Here is a 22888-nt window from a genome sequence, read left to right as displayed (position 1 = left end):
CAGTAACTGGTACAACCATTTTGCCCCCATGAAGGGAGCATCCCGAGGAGAAAGCCATCCCATGAAGGAGGTCATCTCAGGGTACCGTGGAGAAATAGATCCAGAGACACTAAATGAACCCTTGAAGCCACCCTACCCTCTGGACTTGTAGTTTTATGAAGCAATACTTTTCCTTATTGTTTATGTGAGTTTGAATAGAATTTTCTGTTACTTGAGACTGTAGGCTAATACCCATGTCGCACAGAGGAATGTTTCCAAGAATCTGAGAGAAACACATGGGTAAGTCAGAAGGAAAAAATGCCTCCTGAAGTTTCTCAGACTTAGCAGACTGCCAAGGCACATGGCATGTGTTGACATAAAAACTTTCCCAATCAGGCTCTGAACTCCGATTAGATTATGGTACAGAAGTAGATGGGGGAGGGGGGACAGAGTGGAGAGGCGGAGAAGGAGAACACCAACATTTTCAGTGGTTGTGACTGGGTAGGGGGCCTGGTGGGTAAGTTTTAGCTCCTGTTTCTATAATTTCTATGATTAAAAAAATGTAATTTTTTTTTTTTAATGATGAAAAGCTAAATACCAGCCAAAAAGGCCTCTTGGAAGCAGATTGGTAGAGAGGCTGGGCCAAGCAAATCCCAATAAGTTAATGTGAGGTTTTCAAAATACAAGCCTGAAGGCTAAATAAATAAACGCTTATAAAAAAAGCTCTTCATAAATTAGAGATTAGGAGGTTTAAGAACTCATAGTAACCTGAGGCTATTAGGAGTAAGGGATTTAAAGCCAGCAAAACCCCCAAAGCAAATTTAGAGCATAGTTGTAATACCGCAGAACTCGGTCTTCTGCTCTTGAGACTCTAATTTTCACAAACACTTTTGAGGTGGGGTGTTTCTCATCTCTGCTCATTGGACTTTGTTTTCACTTTCTGGTACTTCCCACAGGCTGAGGGTCACTACAGGACTCAGGCTGGGTGGGGGCGTTAGCATCTCTTGGAAGTGGACGAAGGGAGTTTTTTCCCTTCTTCATCCACTGACAACCTTTGAGGAGCAGAAGAGGAGGACTCCATAAAGGAGACCAAGTCTAGGATAATCAGGGAAGGAGGTGAGAGGAAACCGGAAGAAAGAGTGATGACCCAGGAGCAAAATGGTCAAATAAAGCAGGGACTGAGAAGTGCCTGCTGGACTTAGCAACTAGGAAATCCCTTGGTGACTTGGGCCAGAGCAGTGGCCAGAGTTAAGTTCAAGGCAGGTGAAGAGTCTTCCTCCCTTCTTTCCTTCCTTCCTTTTTTGGATTTATTTATTTATTTGAGAGAGCATGCCGGACCAGGGGGGCGGAGAGAGAGAGAGGGAGAGAAGCAGACTCCTGGCTGAGCACAGAGTCCCACACAGGGCTTGAGCTCAACCCTGAAATCATGACCTGAGCCGAAATCGAGAGTCAGATGCTTAAGCGACCGAGCCACCCAGGTGCCCTCCAACGCTCCACTCCTAAGAAACTTGGCTGGAAAGGAGAGAGGAAAGAGGATGGGTGCTGGAGCACACGGAAGGCTTGCGGAGGAGAGTGCTTGTCTGTAGGCTGAAGGAAAGAATCAGTAGAAAGAGAATGCTTTTGGTGCCCAAGGAGCCAAGGTTAACAGATTGCGTATGGTTCAGAGATTACAGGAGAAGGGTCCAGAGACTGCAGGTAGAAAAGAAAAAGAGAGAGAAGAAAGGATGGATGCGTCCGTAGACATAGAAGTAGGAAGGCAGGGAATTGAGAGATGCCCGTCTGATATCCTCTATTTTCTTTGTGCTATGGGAGGGAGAGGAGTCTATATGTTTCGAGAACATTGGTGATCTTTTAGAAGACATTACAAGTTACTGAGTAAGAACCAAAGAATTGTCAGGGAGAATCCAGGTCATAGCTGAGATTAGAACCTGGGAAGTTAACCTGTGTGCTGAAGGTCGAAAAGGCAGATCCATCCTGATTTGTGGTTTTACTGGATGGCAAGGAGCAGAGGGGAAGGAGGGAAAAAAGCACTAGTCTTGGAATGATTGCATTGTGAAACCCTGAGACCTGCACTGGATAAGAAAGTGAGGACAGGAGAGGTGGTGGTGGTGGTAGGGGGTCAAGAGAAAGAAAAGAAGGAATTAAAAAAAAAAAAAGAAAGAAAGAAAGGTTGGGGACAGTGGTTCTCAATCCTGGTTTACAGAATAGGGTGCTTAAAAATGTAGATCTCTTGGCCCCGTGTGAGAGATTTCAATTTACTAAGACTTAAGCAGAACCTAGGGATCTGCATTATTTTCCAACTTATTAATTACCTTTTTAAAATTGGGTAACATGAATGTGACATAAAACTCATAAGTACAAAAGATACACAACAAAAAGTCAGTCTTTCTCTCATCCCTGTGGCAACTCCTGCTGCTGTTGTCTCAGATGTTCTGTTAGGGACATTCAATACTTAATCCCATACAAAATATGCCTTTTTTTTTTTTAAAGATTTTATTTATTTATTTGATAGACAGAGATGACAAGTAGGCAGAGAGACAGGCAGAGAGACAGGAGGAAGCAGGCTCTCCACGGAGCAGAGAGCCCGACGCGGGGCTCGATCCCAGGACCCTGGGATCATGACCTGAGCCGAAGGAAGAGGCTTTAACCCACTAAGCCACCCAGGCGCCCCTGCCTTTTTTTCTTTATGCAAACCACAGCATATTATATATACCGTCCTACGCTTCCCTCCCCACACTTAGCCATATATCTTAAAGATCAATCCATATCAGCTGTTGAAATCTCAGTCAGTGTAGGGGTGCTTGGCTGGCTCAGTTGGTGGAACGTGTGACTCTTGATCTTTCAGCTGTGGGTTCGAGTTCCACGCGGGAGTACAGATTATTTAAATAAATAAACCTTTTTTTAAAAGAAGGATTCTTCGGTGTTCCATTGGCTGCTTGGAATTCCATCTTTTAATAGTGAAAGATGGAAGACAAAAGATGCTTATATTAATTCTCTATTTCAGGGATTGCCAACCATGGAGGAGTTTTCCAGTACCCTGTGTATAGATGTGCCAGAATTTGGAGTTCTACATTTTTTTTTTAAGATTTTATTTATTCATTTGACAGAGAGAGAGATCACAAGTAGGCGGAGAGGCAGGCAGAGAGAGAGGGAAGCAGGCTCCCTGCTGAGCAGACAGCCCGACGCGGGGCTTGATCCCAGGACCCTGAGATCATGACCCAACGAGCCGGAGGCAGAGGCCTAACCCACTGAACTACCCAGGTGCCCCGGAGTTCTACATTTTTTTTTTTTAAATTTTATTTATTTATTTGACAGAGAGAGATCACAGTAGACAGAGAGGCAGGCAGAGAGAGAGAGAGGGAAGCAGGCTCCCTGCTGAGCAGAGAGCCCGATGCGGGACTCGATCCCAGGACCCTGAGATCATGACCCGAGCCGAAGGCAGCGGCTTAACCCACTGAGCCACCCAGGTGCCCCCGGAGTTCTACATTTTTAATAGATTGTGATGGGGGGGTGGGGATTCATGGACTACACATTGAAAAACACTTGTCACAGGATGAGAGCATAATGAGTTTCAAAGATGGAAATACTGAGAAGGAGAAGGAAGAAAACTGGACGGACTGGGAGCTTTAACTTTGCATCATGATCTCTATTGATTTATTTGGGAGATTTTATCCTGAAGATATCACTGCCCTGGGACATATATACAAAGTATACTATTTGTGCACAGTTAGGAAACGGTTATGTATATTAACAGCTGCTGAGTCCTGGTGCAATAGGCAAAGCAAAAACAAAAATAAAAATAAAAACCAAATCAAAGGAACAAACAAAACTCCTAAGAAACGCAGTCTCGCATGCTGTCAAGTTTCCCATAAAGAAAGCTGTGAAAAATCTCCAAGGGAAAGATCTTTTTATTACATCATCGTTTATCTTTGCCATTAGACAAAGCAGTTGAGGGGCATCTCGCTGGCTCAGTTGGTAGAGCATGTGACTCTTGATCTCAGGGTCATGAGTTCAAGCTCTACATTGGGCAGGGGGTCCCTTTAAATGAATGAATGAATAAATGAAGCAATCCGAATTAAATGCAATGAGTCCACAACATAGAATTCCCCAGGATTCTTCAATTCTGCTTGGATTTCTTGAGTTGGGACTACGACAGACTTAGAAAGTAAAAAACTCTTAGGGGCATCTGGGTAGCTCAGTCATTAAGTGTCTGCCTTCAGCTCAGGTCATGATCCCAGTGTCCTGGGATGGAGCCCAGCATTGGGCTCCCTGCTGAGCAGGGACCCTGCTTCTCTCCTGCCTGCCATTCCCCATACTTGTGCTTGCTCTCTCCCCCCTCCCTTTTTCTCTTTTTGCTAAATAAATAAATTTAAAAACAAACAAACAAAAAAACCTCTGGACGGAAACACTGGTTGATTCCACACCTCATGATATTCTACTTCCAGATACCACTTCCCATCAAGGAATGTTCTTGGTGCTCCTTTCCAGAAGGACCAGACATCTAGCTTCCAGAGGCGACAACTCTCATTTCTGCTATGCTCTAGAGAACAGGCAGGTGCTCTAGAGGACACCAGAAGTTACTAACCAGGGGAGCTCCTCACAGAATCCCCCAGCTAGATCAGTTGGTCCAACAGGTCCTGCCAGAATAACGTTGCCTTGGCTGAAACAGAAAGGTAAACCAGTTCTTTAATATGGTACAGCTAAACACATCAGCCATCCACTGACATAGAAGAATCCTTTCATGGGAAAATATAGGAAGTAATACATGTGCATACTGTTTCTAATTCAGGGATTCCCAGCATTGGGGGAGTTTTACAATATCTTATACACTTCCCCTTTCCTTTCACTGCCCTGTCCCAAAAGTTTTGGGCGTGAGTTTAAGAAAAGTGAATTGGGATATTGAGATATAACAGAAGATACCCTTAAGATGACCTAAAACCATAGCAAGAATTACTGAACTACTTACTGTCAGTTAAAACATTTTCTAAAGTAGTCCTCATGTAGAATTGGCATTTGGAAACCATAATAGGGGAGCACCTGGCTGGCTCTGACCGAAGATCATGCAACGCTAGATCTCAGGGTGGTGAGTTCAAACCCCATGTTGGGCGTAGAGATTTTACTTAAGTAAATGAATAAATAAAAACGTAAAAAAAAAAAAAAGTAAAACAAAACAAAACCGTAGATTGAATCGAGATTTCCCAAAAGAATGAGCTTATTGAGCTCCATATCCAGATATTGGTATTTTATAATTATATAATGTAAGATTTGGGAAGCTCCCCTTCCCCGCTTCGACATTTACTTTTCTGATGGGATAGAAAGTGGTAAATAGCAAATAACCAAAAAGAGAATTAGGGAAGGACTCTAGGGCACTTCCCTCTCTTCCAAAGGATCCTCATCTCTATTCCATATTTCTTCCAAGCTGATAATGTTTTCAAATGTTCAAGACTTACCAAGTGAAACCCGAAACAGATAAAATCTTTAAAAGTCGCTGCTTTCTGTAATGCTTTATTTTTTCTACTTACATGGACTGAGTGTCCGTGGACCTGAACAGCCTTCTGCTAGGCATTGTGGGACAGGCTGCAAAGTGCCTTGCCCTCAAGGAATGTGCAGTTTGGTTGGAGGGATACAAAGTAGCACACATTTAAGTGCTAAATGAATGGAACATATGAGTGCTTTAGGCCATTCAGGAAATAGATGAATGGATTTGAAGTATTCTTAACAGATTTTAGTAGGCAGATGAAGGAGTAAGTTTTTCTAGATAAGGCAAATGGTATCAGTAGGAGCATAGAGACAGAGATTAATAAGTGGATGGGCTGGTAAATAAATAAAATTAAATAAGTGGGTATGCTGATATTTGCCAGTCAAAATGGTTTATGCTTGGGAGTAGTGGGAGTTAAGTTAGAGAAGATAGAGTGATTCCGATTATAGGCACCAGAAGGGAGTGGAAAGCTTGAGAAAAGGAGGGGCACAGAAAAAGTGGATTAGGGGGATTAATGTGTTGGTGGAATGTAGAATGGTTTTTGAAGGGAGGCAATCAAGGCTTGCCTCCACCAAAGGCAAGATTATGGAGGACAAAGGCTGCAAGTGACTAGACTGAGGGGGGAGGGTATACGAACTTTAAAGTCTGAGTTAGATGGAAAATATTGGTTTCACTAAGAGAAATAAATAAGAAGGGCTGGTTTGGATTGAACAACATGGGTACCTGCTCCATTTAGGTTGTTGGCAGGACATGTGGGCTGTAACGTCCAAAGTACATAGTTGTTGCTGTATAAACTGACCAGGGCTGCAGTTTGTTCACTTTTGCTCCAAGTGGGGGCTGGGTTGGGGGTTATTAGAAAGCTTTGCACAGGGGCACCTGGGTGCCTCTGTTGGTTAAGCATCTGCCTTAGGCTCAGGTCATGATCCCAGTTCAGTGGGGAGTCTGCTTCTCCCTCTGTCTGCCCCTCCCCCAGTCATGCTCTCTTCCTTTCCTCTCACGCTCTCTTTCAAATCAATCAATCAATCAATCAATCTCTCTCTCTCTTTTTAAAGGAAGGCTTTGAACATTCAGCTCTGTTCCTTTCAGGCACGAGGGGAGTACTTGCTCTCAGAGCATTCCCAGTCCTCAAAGGGCCCATGAAGTAGTCAGGAAGTATAATTTTAATAGAATTAGCTGAAAGATGAGCAAATGTCAGGTGGTGGTTTGGTAGTATGTCATTGCTGCTAACTTTGACATGCTAAGTGTGACATTATTAATAGCTTTTAATGCAGGGCTCAGAGGACTAACACTTAGCAAATTAGATTCCTTAGTTTTTACACTGCTCTTACATTTTGAGCTATATTACCTTGGGCAAACCATTTAACCTCTCTGTGCCTTGGCTTCCTGTCCATATAATAGAAATCTTATTGTGGCAGCATTCAAAAACATTTTGAAAGACACAGATAAAAAGAATTATAGGGTTCTCCCCTGTGACCCCCACTCCAAAGACAGTCTTTCAAAAAGTTCCTCCATTTTGTTGAATTCTTTCAATTGCTAAGTTAATTAGCATTTTTAAAAAATGCATTTACCAGTCCAGAGCTGAAAAATGTAGTCTATAGCTGCCTTTTTTTTTTTTTTTTTTTTTTTTACCTTCTGGGCCTGCTTATTCTGCTAACCTCCTTTATTCAGTGGCCAGAGTCACTGGACTCTCTAGGCTCCTGGATCGCTCCGAACCCATAATAGACTTTGAGTTCTGTATTAAATCTCTGGGATCTCAACACAAGGCAACTGCCATCAATGTGAAATTTGGTCTCAGTTCTAGGCATCAAGTTCTTTCTTTGCTTCTAAGTCTCCCTCTGTCAAATCTGGCCTTTGGATACTTGTCTTGTAGCCCTGAACCCAAGTCCTTGCCCTGCAAACTTGCCCAGCACATGACCTCAAGGACCTGGATTCTTTCATCATTCCTTTATTATAGGGAGAGGAATTCAGACCTTGAAGAAAGCACTGAACCTGGGGCTTTGCTATAAGCAGCACATTTTCTTAATTCTTGCCAGGATTTCCCAATTTTTGTCTGCTGCTGGACTGCCCAAGGTTGTGCTCCAGCTGCCCACTGACTTACAACACTTGCATTCTCTGTGTTGAACCAGCCTCCTGCTGGCTGCCTTCCTGGCTACCGCCCATTATTCCACACCCTCCAGATACTGTCTTCTGGCCGCTTGCTCATCATGCTAGCTGGTCTGCCTCCGATCCGTGATGTATCGAGATCTGGTCTCCACTTCTTCCAATCGACCTCACCCTTATTACAGTTAATCCTTTTACATTAAACTAAAGCAGATATTTGCTGGTGTGGAAACTGAAGTGGTATTGGAATTTTATCCTTGTTTACATCTTTGTTTGTGTTGGAAGAGCTTGGGATCACTTCCAAAACCGGCTCAGAGAGCTTTCCTGTCTCTTCTAGGAGAAACAAATGAACACTTGACAATACTTTGTATTTAAGTCCAAGGCTCAGGCCTTTATTTCAATTGTAAAATTACCTTATTTAAACTCGATCGTGCTTTCAGGCATACTCATATTTTAAAGTATATTTTGGCCAGTGTTCATTCGTGTCTCACAATGTGAAGGTGTTCAGAACTTGATGGCTTTGTGGTTATAAGGAAATAAAGTAATCAAGGCTGGGGGATAGTGTCCTGCAATGGTAGTTTCAACCTTTCCGGCACACTGGAATATTTCGAAGGGCTTGTTAAAACAGATTGCTGGGTCCCACACCCGAGCTTCTCTGGAGTGTTGCCTGAGAATTTGCATTTCTGACAGAGTTCTCAGACGATGTTGACACAATTGCTCCTGGGATTATACTTGGTGAATGACTGGTCATAACGTTTAAACCCGCCACAGGTAACCAAAAGCTGCGGGGCAGTGTTGATCAGTTCCAAATTCTTGTCTGAACGGATAAGGTGGAGGGTGCAGAGAAATAAGCTTCTAATTCCTGTCGGTGCAGTTAGAACAACTGATGGCTGCAGAGGTCTTCTCGACCACGATTACGGAGGAGAACGTGGACAATCACTTACTTTCTTTGCACGTCGGCTTCCTCACCCATAAAATAATGCCTCTACGCTGCCGCGACCTGAGCGCTGTGCAGGTCAAATGAAATGGGTAGGAAAATGTTTGAACTCTAGAGTGGGATGGCACCAGGAGGTATTACAATGGTTTTTCAATACTCTTCTTAAAACAGCACCAGTTTTTTTGGCTTTCTTGCTTTTTCATTAATTACAGCAGTTTTAACCCAGGAATATCGAATACTTTTATTGCTATAATAAACTCAAACTTAGGGGGAAAAATTCATTCAATGAGATCAGACATGCCTTATAAACTTTACAAAGAGCCAGAAATGATTCCCAGTGTAGAGCGGTAAAAAAGAGAACTGCGCGACCCTATCGTGACTTGGGGTGGAGTCACAGTTAATCTTTCAACGCCGTTTAGATTGGTCCACTTATAAAAATGGCTACGTTACGGCACGTTAAAATATAAAATCACCGTGTACCGTGATAAATCTGTCTACCCCATCCTGTTCCATCGCTTGAAATTTCTATTAATTTATCTGCCTTTGGAAGTAGTACATCCTTCCAACCCTGGCGTGGCTATTTTTCTCACCCGAGGGCCTCCAGCTCGCGCCAAGGGCCAACACAGTTCTTGCTCACATCGGGCGCATTTGTGACTTTTCATTAGTCACCAGCTGTATAGAATTCTCCCGGGCCTTTAATAAGCATCGCAGATACTAGCCTCACTGTTCCCAGGTGTTCCATAAACATCATAAAACGTCGGCCAGGATGCTGACGAGGTTCCAGAGACAGGGTTTGGGAGAGTGAAGGCTCGCGTTGGGGACGGGTCCACGCACCTGGCAGGGTGGTTCTCCCCGCGCAGAAAGGGGTGTCCCGGAGCCCGCCCCCGGGGCCCCGTCGGCGTCCGCGCGCGCTTCTCCCGGGCGCCGGCAGGAGGCGCCCGCGGTGGCCGAAGCGCCGCGCGCACCCGCGGGGAGCCGGCCCGGGGGGCGGAGGGAGAGGAGAGGAGGGGCTGGAGGGGGCGCGGCTTGCTCCGGGTCCCTCCCGGGCGCCGGGCCTCCCTGTCCGCCGGGTCCGAGGCTGGTGGCCGGCGGGGGTCGCGGCGACGGCGGCGGCGCTGGCGGGCCGCGGGCGCGGGGGCCTGGCTCTGGCTCCGGGTGTTGGGAGACAAGATGGCGGCGGCGCTGTGGAGGCTGGTCTCCTCCTCTTCTCCGCTCTCCTCCGCCCCGCCGCTCGCCGCCTCCTCGGTCTCCTCCTCCTCCTCCTCGTTAGCTGCCTCCTCCTCCTCCTGCAGCAGCCCTAGCGACCGCCGGAGCGCCGGCCCGCTCTCCCGGAGCTCCGGAGGGGGATAGACGGGGCAGCTGCGGGCTCCGGCGACCGAGGCCGAGCTGGGGCCGGGGCGGGGACGGCGGCGGCGGCGGCGGCGGCGGCGCCGGGTGGGGATGGGGTCGCAGACGCTGCAGATCCTCCGGCAGGGGGTGTGGGCCGCGCTCAGCGGGGGCTGGTACTACGACCCGCACCAGGCCACCTTCGTGAACGCGCTGCACCTCTACCTGTGGCTCTTTCTGCTCGGCCTGCCCTTCACCCTCTACATGGTGAGTGTGGGGGCGGGGAGGAGGGTGGCCCCTTCCCGCTTCCCCTCGTCGGAGACCCGGCAGCGCTGGCGTTCCCGAGTCCGGCGGGTGCTCGCGCCTCCCGGGCTCCCGGCCGGGGTCGCGCCCTCTCCTCTCCCCGGCGCGCGCCCGCCGCCCCCTCGGGGCCCGCCGCCCCACTGGCTGTGGTGCTCCCCTCCCCCACCGAGTCCCCACTGTCTCCTCTTTAGGGTGTCCCCTGTGGCGGTGATGACAGGAGGGACGAAGCAGCAGCAGCAGCCCCCAGCTGGCTCCCCCGTGTGCCCCACCCTTTTACGGGGAAATAGTAGCCTTCTGGGCCCGGCCTTAGGGGGTCCTGAACCTGTAGCCCCTCCAGCCTGTCCCCCCGGGAGGGAAGCCCAATTAGGGCTCCCTGCCCTCCCCGTTTTGTGGCAGGCGCTGAGCACTCTGTCCTGAGGGACGCCGCATTCATCCTTGGCACGCGTGCTTATTTGCGCTCCGTTCCCCGGGCGCCCGGGCACCCCTTGGGCACTCCCTTCACCCGAGGCGGTTCGCTCTGTTCTGCACCTCGCCTCTAATCCGCGTGCGGGGGCCCTCGGAGCGGGAGGGGAACGCGCGCGGCTCTGTTGGGAACGTGACTGTGGGGCGGCCGGCTCGGACTCCAGAGTGGATCGTGGTGGACAACCCGGCTCCTAACCTCCCTGCCTCTAAAAATCATTGTTTTTGCTTACCACGGGTTCTTTTCTGTCCAGCTCTGTGGTCACTGGCTGCTGTGTTTCCAGGCCAGCCTCGGTAGGGGTGGGGGGAGGGAGCGGGGGAGATACGGGGAATCTGGCTGGCATTTCAGATTTGTTTGGATTCGTTCAAGGCCGTTTACTGATAGGGAAAAGGAAGTACTGCCTGTTGCTGAAGTCAGTGCGATCAGCTTCTCAGAATGATCTAGGTTGTTAGCCGTATTTTCGCTGGAAGTTGTACGCGCATTTTTTTTTTTTTTAACACATTAGGTTAGGGTGGGGCATGAGGGCAACTCGTGGAAGAGAGATGATACTTAAACTTCAGTTACTTATTTATTTATTTTTTTTAAGGTTCAGTTAAGCTTTTAAAGTAACCGGAAGGCAGGACAGGGTGAAAACTTTTTATTTTAGAATTCCTTTTAGTATCTGTCTGTTAACTTTGTGGCTCTTCCTCGAGCTGTATAGTACGAGTGCTGGATTAGAAAGTCTGGGAGTACGCCTAAGAAGTGCTAAAGAGAGGATACCAGTTCTTCCCTAAGTGAAGCTCCTTTTCACTGATTGGCAGGAAAAGTGCCAGCTTGGGGGAAGATGTGCGAAATTTCACATTCTCAGGCGGATTTTAGTTTTTCATTAAACTTGTTTTGAAGGGACTTATGCGGGAGGTAAAAAAAAAAAAAGGATTAAAAAATGCTGATGACTGATGACTTATTTTTTTAGGGGACTTGTTCAGTCTTGTCCCATTCTGAAAATTTATCATGATCATGAAGTGTTATAATTTTCAATTAATTCTGGCTTAGGGGGTTCTGTTTGCACTGCTCTACCTTCCAGGAATATGACATCATTAAGGAACAGGTTAATTACTTCGGGTGTAAGAATCCTCAGGCTGTCACAGAGCTTTCATAGCAGATTTCTCTTCTATCCAGGAGAATTGTAAATTTAAAACTGAAACTGGTACTTGAGATGTGAGGATTAGTTGCTGTGTTGCTGTGTAATGTTTCCTTGTAAGCACGTGACCTGTGTTAGCGGCTAAGTCTTTGTGTAATTAGCAAACATTACTAAAGGAAATTAGAGCAAATAGAAAGCAATACATTGCGTTTACCCTTTCATTTTGGGAGTTTATTCAGTTAAATTTAATTCACAAGCATTTGAGTGTCTACTGCGTGCTGGGCAGTTTGCTAGGTTCTGGGGAAATTGCTTTACTGACTTTATTGTCTTGTTAATGGCAAGCCTGCTTTTTCCTAATCTTTTTTTTTTTTTTTAAAGATTTTATTTATTAATTTGACAGAGAGAAATCACAAGTAGATGGAGAGGCAGCCAGAGAGAGAGAGAGAGGGAAGCAGGCTCCCTGCCAAGCAGAGAGCCCGATGCGGGACCCGATCCCAGGACCCTGAGATCATGACCCGAGCCGGAGGCAGCGGCTTAACCCACCAAGCCACCCAGGCGCCCTTTTCCTAATCTTTTAAAATATCTCCTTGGTTCATCTTTCTCTCTTTTCACATCCGGTTCATCAAATCTTGTGGGTTCTCTCTTCAAAACATAACTCAAGCCCAGTTAATCATCGTCATCACTCACTTGGTTCAGGCTACCATTATGGCTCCCCTGGATTATTGCAGGGTTTTAATGAGGTTCACTGCTTTTATTCTTTTTTTTTTTTTTTTTAAGATTTTATTTATTTATTTGACAGACAGAGATCACAAGTAGGCAGAGAGGCAGGCAGAGAGAGAGGAGGAAGCAGGCTCCCTGCTTGAGCAGAGAGCCTGATGCGGGGTTCAATCCCAGGACCCTGGGACCATGACCTGAGCCGAAGGCAGAGGCTTTAACCCACTGAGCCACCCACGCGCCCCCAGTGCTTTTATTCTTTATTCTCTCTTCTTGTTACAGAAATCTGAGTGATTCTTTATTTTTTTTTTTTTAAAGATTTTATTTATTTGACAGATCACAAGTAGGCAGAGAGGCAGACAGAGAGAGAGGAAGGGAAGCAGGCTCTCTGCTGAGCAGAGAGCCCGATGTGGGGCTTATCCCAGGACCCTGGGATCATGACCTGAGCTGAAGGCAGGGGCTTTAACCCACTGAGCCACCCAGGCGCTTCCTGAGTGATTCTTTAAAACATGAATCAGATCATGGCACTCTTCTGCTCTCAGAGCCTGCCCTCCCATGTGTCTCTATTATGCCCCACCCCTTTGCCTTCTTAGAATTTTTCCCACATAATAACTAATATTCCTGCCTCAGGGCTTTTGCGCTTGCCTCCCTCCAACCCCCTGTGACTCCTACCCTCCAGATATCTGTGTGACTTGTTCCACTTACTCAGAATTCAGTTCTATTTGAAGCTCTCCCTGATAACTCTATGTAACATAGCAACCTTCCAGCTCCTACAGTATTTTCTAGCCTTCCTTCCCTCCTTTTTTTTTTATTTTTTAATATCTCTTATCACTAATTGATACATGTTAGTATCTCCTATCTCATTGGAGTATTAGCTTTGAGGAGGGCAGAGACTTGACTTTGTTCACTGCTGTGTTGTCAGGACCTAGATCAGTGCCAGGCACGTAGTAATCACGCAGATATTGAATGATCAGAAGTGTACAAGACACAGCTGCCTTCAAGGAACTTGAAGTCTATCTAGCTTGGGCGTAAGGAACAATTTACAAGCATTAGAACTGTTGTGAAAAGGTAAGTACAGAGTGACCTTGAGTTTATAGTCAGGATTGATTCTAGTCAGGGGCAGTCAGCAAAGATGATTTGTCAACATTTTCATTTATTTTATTTATTCATCTGAGATTTTATTTATTCATCAGAGAGAGAGAGTGCGCATGTGAGGCAGGGGGAGGGACAGACTGAGAAGCATACTTTCTCCTGAGCAGGGAGCTGGGCATGGGGCTTGATCCCAGGACCTGGTTCATGACCTGGACCCAAGGCAGAGGCTTAACTGACTAAGCCACCTCGGTATCCCAATTTGTCAGCATATTCAGAAACATTACTAGTTCTGCTGTATTAAGGCAGATGGTTGAACGTATACACTTGAAGCAAAATCCAGCATTCTATGTAAAAATAAAATCTGACAGTTATAGATTATTTGTATGTTCTTCCAATAATAATTATCAAGGATAGTGCCTAGAAAGTGAATAGGTTCTGTATCCCAAACGCTGTGTTCTCATTTTACTGATGAGGACACCTGAGGTCAGTCAGCCCCAGGGGTCAGGCAGATAAAGAGCTGGGATTTATAAGGGCTTTTGTAGCCATTGTATAGCCACTGTCTAGGTAGTTTTTGTTTTTTCTTTTTTAATTTTTAATTATTTTTTACTTTTAAAGACTTTCTTTATTTGAGAGAGAGAGAGTGCGAGCATGTGTGTGGGAGAGCATAAACCCGGGGTGGGGGGGGCTGGGGTAAGGCAGCGCAGAGAGGGAAAGGGAGAAGCAGGCCTCCTGCTGAGCAGGGAACCCTACTTGGGGCACGATCCCAGGAGCCCAGGACCTGAGCCGAAGGGAGGTACCCAACCAGCTGAGCCACCCAGGTGCCCCTGTTTGTTTTTTTAAATGAAAGACCCAAAGTCTATGAAGACGTAGTGTGTTAAATTAGGTAGAGTCTCAGGACTTTCTGTATAGAAGTAAAACACTTTTGCTATTATTAGCTTTTTTGGATACTTTGAAATGTAGAATTTATAGTTTCTGCAATTATAAATCATTAAGCAGTGAATATGGAGAAGTAATTTTTCCTTCTTTCACTGCCCCTTCTGTTTCTCTTAAGGCACTCACCCCATTTGCTCTTGCTGTACAGTTGGCCCTTGAACAACATGAGAGTTAAGGGCACCAACCCCCACTCAGTTGAAAATCCACGTGTAACTTTTGACTTCCCCCACCCCCTAAGACTTGACTACTAACAGCCTACAGTTGACCCTAAGCCTTACTGGTTACATAGTCAAGTAACATATTTTGTATGTTATATGTATTACGTGCTGTGTTATAATAATAACGTATTATTATATAGGTATATATATATATAAGGTATAATTAATAAGGTAAGCTAGAGAAAAGAGTGCTAAAATCATAAGAGAAATTCCATTTATAGTACTGTGTTGTATTTATCTGCATGTCAGTGGACCCATGTACTTCAAGCAGGTGTTGTTCAAGGGTCAACTGTAATCATTTTTGCACATGACATGTGACAGATGGTGAGCTTTGTAGTCATGGCTTTGTGGCTTCTTTGTGTTGTGGAAAGCAGATTGTAATTGGTGTTATCTTGATTTGTGAATTTTGTCTCTTACTGATTGTAAGTCCTTCGGGTATGACTCTCTACCTTTCTGAACCTTCGATTTACTCATTGTGAGGTATTTCATGTGTATTTTGCAAGCAAATATTTATGAAATAAAAAATTATTCACCTTCAGAGTGGCCTTTAGTAAATCCCATTTTTTGAAAGAATGGCCAATTAGAACCGTGTTACCTCTATAATGCTGTATGACTGGAGGACATTAGATAACTTTTGACTTATTGGTCAAACCATTATCTTATTGCTTATTGTTTTCTTCTCCAAAGAGCTATATCCTTAGGTGATGAACTATATAACATTAAAATCTGTTTACATAAGTGGTTCTTAGACTCCATTTGATGTCAGAATCGCTTGAACATGTTAAAGAAGCGCTTGTGCGCGTGGTCATTCTGATCCAGAGTATCTGGAGGGTGGCCCGTTTGTTTGTATTTTATAGACATCCAGGCCAGTTTAAAAAACCTGATTGATACGCCCCTAAGTTCCATCCTCTGACCTAAATCCAGCTGCCTACTCATCATATCCTCTTGGCTGTCCTGCGGGCATCTCAGAGATACCAGGTCTAAATTGGTCTTGAGTCCCTGCTAACCCTTCCGACACCACCACAACCAACTTGTTTTCTTCATCTGTCACCTTAGTTAATGGCACCATGGCATTGTGTATGTAGTTGCTCATACTGTCTCCTTCCCCCTTGAGTTATGAGCAAATCTTACCAGTTCTTCTGTCAGAGTATCTCAGACCTTCCTTCCACTTCCAAGTTCACACTGTTTATCTTTTTCTTTTGTCTGTCTACTAAAGCCTCGATGACACTGATTCTGCCGTTGTCTGCAGTGTGTCCTGTAGATACATCACTGGACTTTCGGTTACTTCAGCCTACGGGGCCCATCTTCCTTCAGGGCCTTTGCCCATGCTGTGACTCCTGAAGGGATACTCTAACCTCTGCTCTTTGCAGAGCTGGCTGCTGCTTGGTCCTTAGGGCTGGGCTTCGATATCCTCTCCTCAGAGAGGTCTGACCTAATAACCATAAGCAAGTTCTCCTCTCTTTTCTGTCATTCCACCCTGTAACTTGCTTTCATGGTTTTAACCATAAACACGTACTTACATCTTTGTTCACTTATTTGCTGTCTCTAATACCTCTCCCCCACCAATGCCTTGTACATTCTGTGACGCTTGGCATCATGTGATCTCGCGGGCATTGTGTATCCAGTGTCTGTCCTCATGCTTAGCTGCTAGAAGCTTTGACTAAATATTTGTTAAAGGAATTTTTTATGATATATGTGAACCTTCTTTAGACTTATTAACATAACTGATAGAGAATATTTGGGGATGGGGAATTATTGTGGTAGGCCATATTGTATGGTGGAGTTATATCTCACCTGGGGGTTGGGTTCAGTATCAGTGTGCACGACAAAAATCAAATATAGAATTATTGAAAAATCAAATGTAGAATAACTCTTGAAAAGCCCTTAAATCACTCAGAGTGTAGCATATATGTTTTTTTTTTTGTATATGCAACTAAATAAACATATATACACACATACATATAGTAATATATACTGTATAAATCTATGGAGAGATTATATTAAAAAACTAAATTATCCATATCAAATTTATGAAGATTTCAGTTTTTCTTCTAGATTATTCTATTGTATTTTCTGTAGATGATGTTTATCATCTATAGAATGATAAACCCTTTATTCAGAAGGATTTTTCTGAGGCCCTCATGTCAATTTCTTTTGCAAAGATTTAAAAATATTTTAAATATGTAAACAAGATTTTGTTATGATGAGTATAGGACTAAAACAGCTTATGTTTCCTAAAAAGTTTTAGGTAAGTTATTGTATTATAAGTTAACAATTAAATGTGATTATTTATAAGTATCTTCTATGTCCTTTAGGAAAAAATTTGATGAATAGTTGGTGGTCTGTTTTGACCTATATCCTGTGCCTTTTCATACCTAACATACAGTTAGTATTAAGGTATATGCAATTGTTTCCATAATTGGCTATGACATTTTGAAAAAGATTTTATTTATTTATTTGACAGAGAGAGATCTCAGGTAGGCAGAGAGGCAGGCAGAGAGAGGGGGAAGCAGCCTCCCCACTGAGAAGAGAGCCTGACGCGGGGCTTGATCCCAGGACCCTGAGATCATCACCTAGGCTGAAGGTAGAGGCTTTAACCTACTGAGCCACCCAGGTGCCCCTGGCTATAACATTTTTATAACTCTTGTCTCTATATTATGTCACCTATAATAAATTAAGGATACATTGTGCAAAGAGAGTTTACAAATGAAGTTCCCAAGAAAGCAGCCATATTTGTCATCTTGTAGAAATGCTTGTGAATTTACAAAAATGGCTATTGATTGCTAAAATCTTTTAGTGTCTTGTTAAAGATGGAATATTTTCTACCTTTTGAGAAATTACTCCCAGTTGTTAAATCACTTGGTAATTGAAGAACTAGGAATGTTTCTATTCCTTTTCCTGCCTTCAAATACATATATTTAACCACATAGTTTGCTGAAAGTTAAATTTTTCCAGTATTTTACTGAAAGTTAAATTTTTCCAGTATTTTATTTTATTCATTTGTTTTTAAAAGATTTTATTTATTTATTTGACAGAGGAAGAGAGAGGCAGGCAGAGAGAGAGGGGGAAGCAGGCTCCCTGCTGAGCGGAGAGCCTGATGCGGGGCTTCATCCCAGGACCCCGAGATTATGATGCAAGCTGAAGGCAGAGGCCCCACCCACTGAGGCACCCAGGCGCCCCTCCAGTATTTTCTTATGAGAATTTCAGACATAGAGAAGAGTTGAGAGAATTTTACCCACCACCTGGCTCCTATCTTTTTAAAAATTACATGTTGTGTGTCTTTGTATCCCTCTATCTATTAAGACCTATTTTAAAAGAGGGATGCTTGTGAAGTAAGTTGTAGACACCATTATAGATCACCCTAAACATTTCAGCGTGCATATCATTAGCTAGAGTTCTAATAGGCACAAATCCTAGTAAACCATTGGATGAATTTTGAATTTTGATAAATGCATGCACCTGTGTAGTACGACTTATGATGTTGAACATTTATGTCAGCCCAGAAACTTCCTGCTTGCTTTTCCCAGTCAACTCACCCCTATTCTGAATTTTTTCCCCATCGTAGATTAGTTTATCCTATTCTAGAACTTCATTTAAATGGAGTCATTCAGCATTACCTTTGTGTAAGCCTTCTTCATTCAGCATAATGTTTTTGAGATTTATTTAGGTCGTATATATCAGTAACTTGTTCCTTTTCTACTGATGAGCAGTGTTCTTTTGTATGAACGTATGAGAGTTTATTCATCTTTATCTAGTCTCCTGTAGAGAGGACCTTCTTTCACTTTTTGGCTTTATGTAAAAGGTGTCACCCCAACATGAGGGTAGGTTTTATGAGGACTCAAAAGAAACTGGAAAACTTTATTAATTATTAAAAGTATCTTCTCTCAAAAAAAAAAAAAAAAAAAAAAAAAAAAAAAGTATCTTCTCTCCCCAAATAAGAACATGTTTTAATTTAAAATGAATTAATGATAATTGTATACTTTATCCTCTCATTTCAATTTTTGTGCTCCTTAATAGTGTACTTCTCTTTGCTTAGTATTTAGATTTTTCCATCAGTGTAGTAGAATCTTTGTTCAATTGTATATGTATGTGTGTGTGTGTGTATTATATTATATATTATATATTATATATATACTCGTGGGTTTTTTTTGCTAACTCCGAAATTACAGGTAAGTAAAAAGAAGAAAATAAAACCACGTGTAATCCCATTCACCCAGTTTGTTGAACATTTTAGTAACCAGAGTGTATTTGGAGCTTATAAATATGTATTACGCTTCTTTCTTACAAAAATGGGTTTGTGAAATTTGTACTGTTTTGAAGCCTTCTATTTTTTCTTGACTATAAATTGTAAATGTTTCCACGTGGGGAAAAAAGTAACAGTTTTAATAGCTCTGTAGTAGGTCATAGTATAGATGTATTATAGTGTATGGAATAATTTTCCGTTATTATATAGGTTGTAATTTTTAGCTGTTGAGAAAACACTAGTGTGAATATTCTTACAGTTAAATCTTTGTGTTAGTCTTTTTTTTTTTTTTAATTTAAAGATTTTATTTATTTATTTGTCAGAGATAGAGCGCGAGCGAAAGCGAGCACAGGCAGACAGAATGGCAGGCAGAGGCAGAGGGAGAAGCAGGCTCCCCGTGGAGCAAGGAGCCCGATGTGGGACTCGATCCCAGGACGCTGGGATCATGACCTGAGCCGAAGGCAGCTGCTTAACCAACTGAGCCACCCAGGCGTCCCTGTGTTATTAGTCTTTTGTATAAATTCCTACAAGTAGACTTATTAAGGAATATGTATATTTGTGTTTGATAACCATGCAGTTTACAATGAGTGAATCTTTATATTGAGAGAGAACATAGTGAGGGAATGCTGAATAATAATGCAAGGCTCCCGAGATGGCGGGAGAGGTTTATGGTTCGGAGAGTGCAGGTCGTAAGGGATCATCCTCGGAGAGGAGGAATGCTAGTGGAAGAGGGGATGAACAGTTGGTGCTGAAAGTTGAGGGAGGTTTTTAAAAATTTTGATGGTCTCCTTGAAATACAGTGTTTTCTGTTGAGAGTGAGGGGGGAGGGGAGAAGGATATTCAAGGTTTGAGGAGGATTTTCAGAAGATGAAATGCTATCCTGGTTTTTACAGAGTGGGGAAGTGAACTGACCAGCAAGGGGTGATAGGGTTGCCGGGCAATTTTGGGGAAACCTTTGAAGAGCATGAGTTCAGATTGTTGAAGAGGAATGTTCAGGAGAGAAATTTGGGGTAAAATTTACTTATAAGTTATCACCTCTGGATAGTTGTCACCTACAGGGGATAAACCCCAGGGCACAAGTAGATAAGATCTGGGGAAAAAGTGTAATTCATTATAAAGAAAATGAGAGACAGAACTCCAAGGCCTTAAAAATGAGCGGTTAAAAATCAGCAAAGAAGGCAAGAAAGGCAAGAGGAAAACGAAGAGAGGGATCTTACAGAAGTCCAGGAAAGAGAGTATTTTGAAAAGAAGAAAATGGTCAAGACCAAACCAAACCAACTTGCCCTCTCAAAAGGCTGTCCTGATTTAAATTTTTCATTGGCATTGTTGAGAGTGGGCACCTGGGTGGCTCAGTTAGTTAAGCATCTGCCTTTGGCTCAGGTCATGATCCCAGGGTCCTGAGATGGAGTCCTGTGTTGGGCTCCCTGCTCAGCAGGGTGTCTGCTTCTCCCTCTGCCCTTCCTCCTCTCTCCCACTTGTTCTCTCTTTCCCTCTCTCAAAAATAAATAAAATCTTCCAAAAAACCCCCCAAACCAGTGTTGAGAGTACTTCCCACCTCCACTCAATACTTTACCAAACAGGGTGCTATTGTTGTAAATGTCTTATTCAATAGAATGTTAAATAAAGTCATTTCAGTAATATTCTGTTTTTTTTTTTTTTATTTTTTATTTTTTATTTTTTTTTAAATTTTTTTAAAGATTTTTATTTATTTATTTGATAGAGAGAGATCACAAGTAGGCAGAGAGGCAGGCAGAGAGAGAGGAGGAAGCAGGCTCCCCGCCGAGCAGAGAGCCCGATGTGGGGCTCGATCCCAGGACCCTGAGATCATGACCTGAGCTGAAGGCAGAGGCTTAAACCACTGAGCCACCCAGGTGCCCCAATATTCTGTTTTTGACACTAGAGTTTCTCTTGAAATACTTAATGCACACTCAGTACAGATAAAGGATTTTATGGCACTGATGTGTATCACGTAACATCTTTGTTCTCTTTCCCATGTTCTGTAGTCGGATAATTTTCATAGCAGGCAACTGATAAAAAAGCAGAATTTTTTTTTGAGAAGAGGTTGATTGTTTCTTCCTGTTATCCAATTTGAGGTAAATCAGATGGTTTTCCTGTGTTTCTGCATAGCCGGGGAGGGCGGAGAGTTATTCTGTAGGTGGGCTAGGACACTTGAGATAGCCAGGAAGAGTAACACAAGAATGGCATTGACTAATGGCATGGAAAAGGGCAGATTGCAACACATATTTTTCTACTGTTGTCATCTATCTTTAATATATAGGCACACTTTACCAAATTACAGTAAAATTAGTAGCTACTGATTCTGATTGCTCTGCTTATTTCCTGAAAAAGTTGGTCAAATGCTTTCTTTGGTAGAATTGTAAAATAGTTCAGAATTTCCTTCTCTTCTTTTATCATTAGAACCCAAGGGGTTGTATCTTTTTAAACTTGCACTGCTGGTGCTAGTCTCTGTTGCTTTGTGTTATGATAAGAAAGAAAAAACCTAGGGAAAGGCAAGCCATTTCCTTTTGAGGTTTTTAGGGGGAAAAAAAAAGTCCTATTCTGTAGAGCTTTGTACAGACCAAATAGAACCCTGAGTGCCAACTGTGCTGAGAATAGGCAGGAAGATTAGTCACAGATTTGAGAAGCTTGAATTATGTATCTGGGTGTTTTCCTTTTCCTATACCCTTCCTTACTCCCTGAGTGTTGTCTAGACATAAACTAAACAGATTCAGCCACTGAAGTTATCTTTAAAACTTTGTATTTTGAAATAGCTTTAGATTTACAAAAAAGTTACAAAAATAGTATAGAGAGGTTTTTTTTTTAAAAATTTTTTATTATTTTTTTATTTGACAGATGGAGATCACAAGCAGACAGAGAGGCAGGCAGAGAGAGAGAGGGAAGCAGGCTCCCGGCTGAGCAGAGAGCCCAATGTGGGGCTCGATCCCAGGACCCTGGAATCATGACCCGAGCCGAAGGCAGAGGCTTTAACCCACTGAGCCACCCAGGTGCCCCTAGTATAGAGAGTTTTTGTATACCCTTTCCCCAGCTTTCTCTAATATTAAAATCTTACATAACCATGGTGCATTTACTAAAATGAAGAAGTTAACACTGGTACTGTACTATTAACAAACTATAGACTTTATGTAGATTTCACTAGTTTTCCCACTAATGTCCCCTTTCTGTTTTAGGATCCAATCCAGGATACTAAATTGAATTTAGTATCCTCGGGGCACCTGGGTGGCTCAGTGGGTTAGGCCTCTGCCTTTGGCTCAGGTCATGATCCTGGGGTCCTGGGATCGAGCCCTGCATCGGGCTCTCTGCTCAGCAGGGAGCCTGCTTCCCTTCCTCTCTCTCTGCCTGCCTCTCTGCCTACTTGTGATCTCTGTCTGTCAAAAAAAAAAAAAAAAAAAAATCTTTATGAATTTCGTATCCTCATTGTTAATACGGTTCTCTTCCTGCTTTCCTTTACCATGTTGGGATTCTATTTTTTAAGGAATCTTACGATTTATAACTACTTATCAAATTGTATATTATAAGAAAAATTAGTGAAACTTTTTATGTCTGGGACCAGTACACTTGAGATGGACACAAGGGCAGTGTATTCTGAATGATTTTTGAATCATGCATTGACCATTAACCTGTGTTATACTGTTTTTAAAGTTGAGATAGTTCACAGACGAAAAATTGTAAGAAACGGTGTAATCCTAATCCCTGGCTTTAGACATCATTCATGCAAAATGGACAGCAGTGTCTTAGCTTCCTGTATACTGCTGTTCTTCCTAATTTATAAATTAGAGGCCATGAAACAAATACACAACCATATTACAGGGTAGAATATGATTAATTCCTTATGTGTCATTCAGTGTTCAGGAATTGGAAGGAGGATGCAGATATTTCCTGAAAGTCTTTATGCAAAGGATAATTCTACGTTGAAAACATTTATTGTACGCTGGGCACTGTGGCAGGCCTTGCGGGAGGGCCTTT

At 43.3% G+C, this 22888-nt stretch overlaps 2 protein-coding genes across 8 annotated transcripts in view; both read left to right on the top strand.

Annotated features, from left to right (window-relative positions):
- Nucleotides 1-8444: 8444 nt before the first annotated feature.
- LOC123390504 (protein argonaute 14-like) lies at nucleotides 8445-9845 on the top strand. The gene is made up of 2 exons (XM_045074609.1): nucleotides 8445-8573; nucleotides 9261-9845. Exons 1-2 carry the CDS (start codon nucleotides 8445-8447, stop codon nucleotides 9843-9845), a joined length of 714 nt encoding a protein of 237 aa, XP_044930544.1.
- Nucleotides 9782-22888, top strand: part of PCNX1 (pecanex 1) — a 156649-nt gene continuing 143542 nt past the window's right edge. For all 7 annotated transcript variants that reach the window (XM_004754809.3, XM_004754804.3, XM_013057454.2 and 4 more), the window contains exon 1: nucleotides 9782-10088. In XM_004754809.3, coding sequence (XP_004754866.1) covers nucleotides 9936-10088 — 153 coding nt within the window. In that variant the 5' untranslated portion in view covers nucleotides 9782-9935. The remainder of the gene's footprint in view (nucleotides 10089-22888) is intronic.

This window comes from Mustela putorius, unplaced genomic scaffold (genome assembly GCF_011764305.1).
Source record: "Mustela putorius furo isolate JIRA1106 unplaced genomic scaffold, ASM1176430v1.1 tig00000129_pilon_pilon_pilon, whole genome shotgun sequence".
Taxonomy (NCBI): Eukaryota; Metazoa; Chordata; class Mammalia; order Carnivora; family Mustelidae; genus Mustela; species Mustela putorius.
The sequence above is the reverse complement of the archived record's forward strand: the minus strand, read 5'-3'. Positions and strand labels throughout refer to the sequence as shown.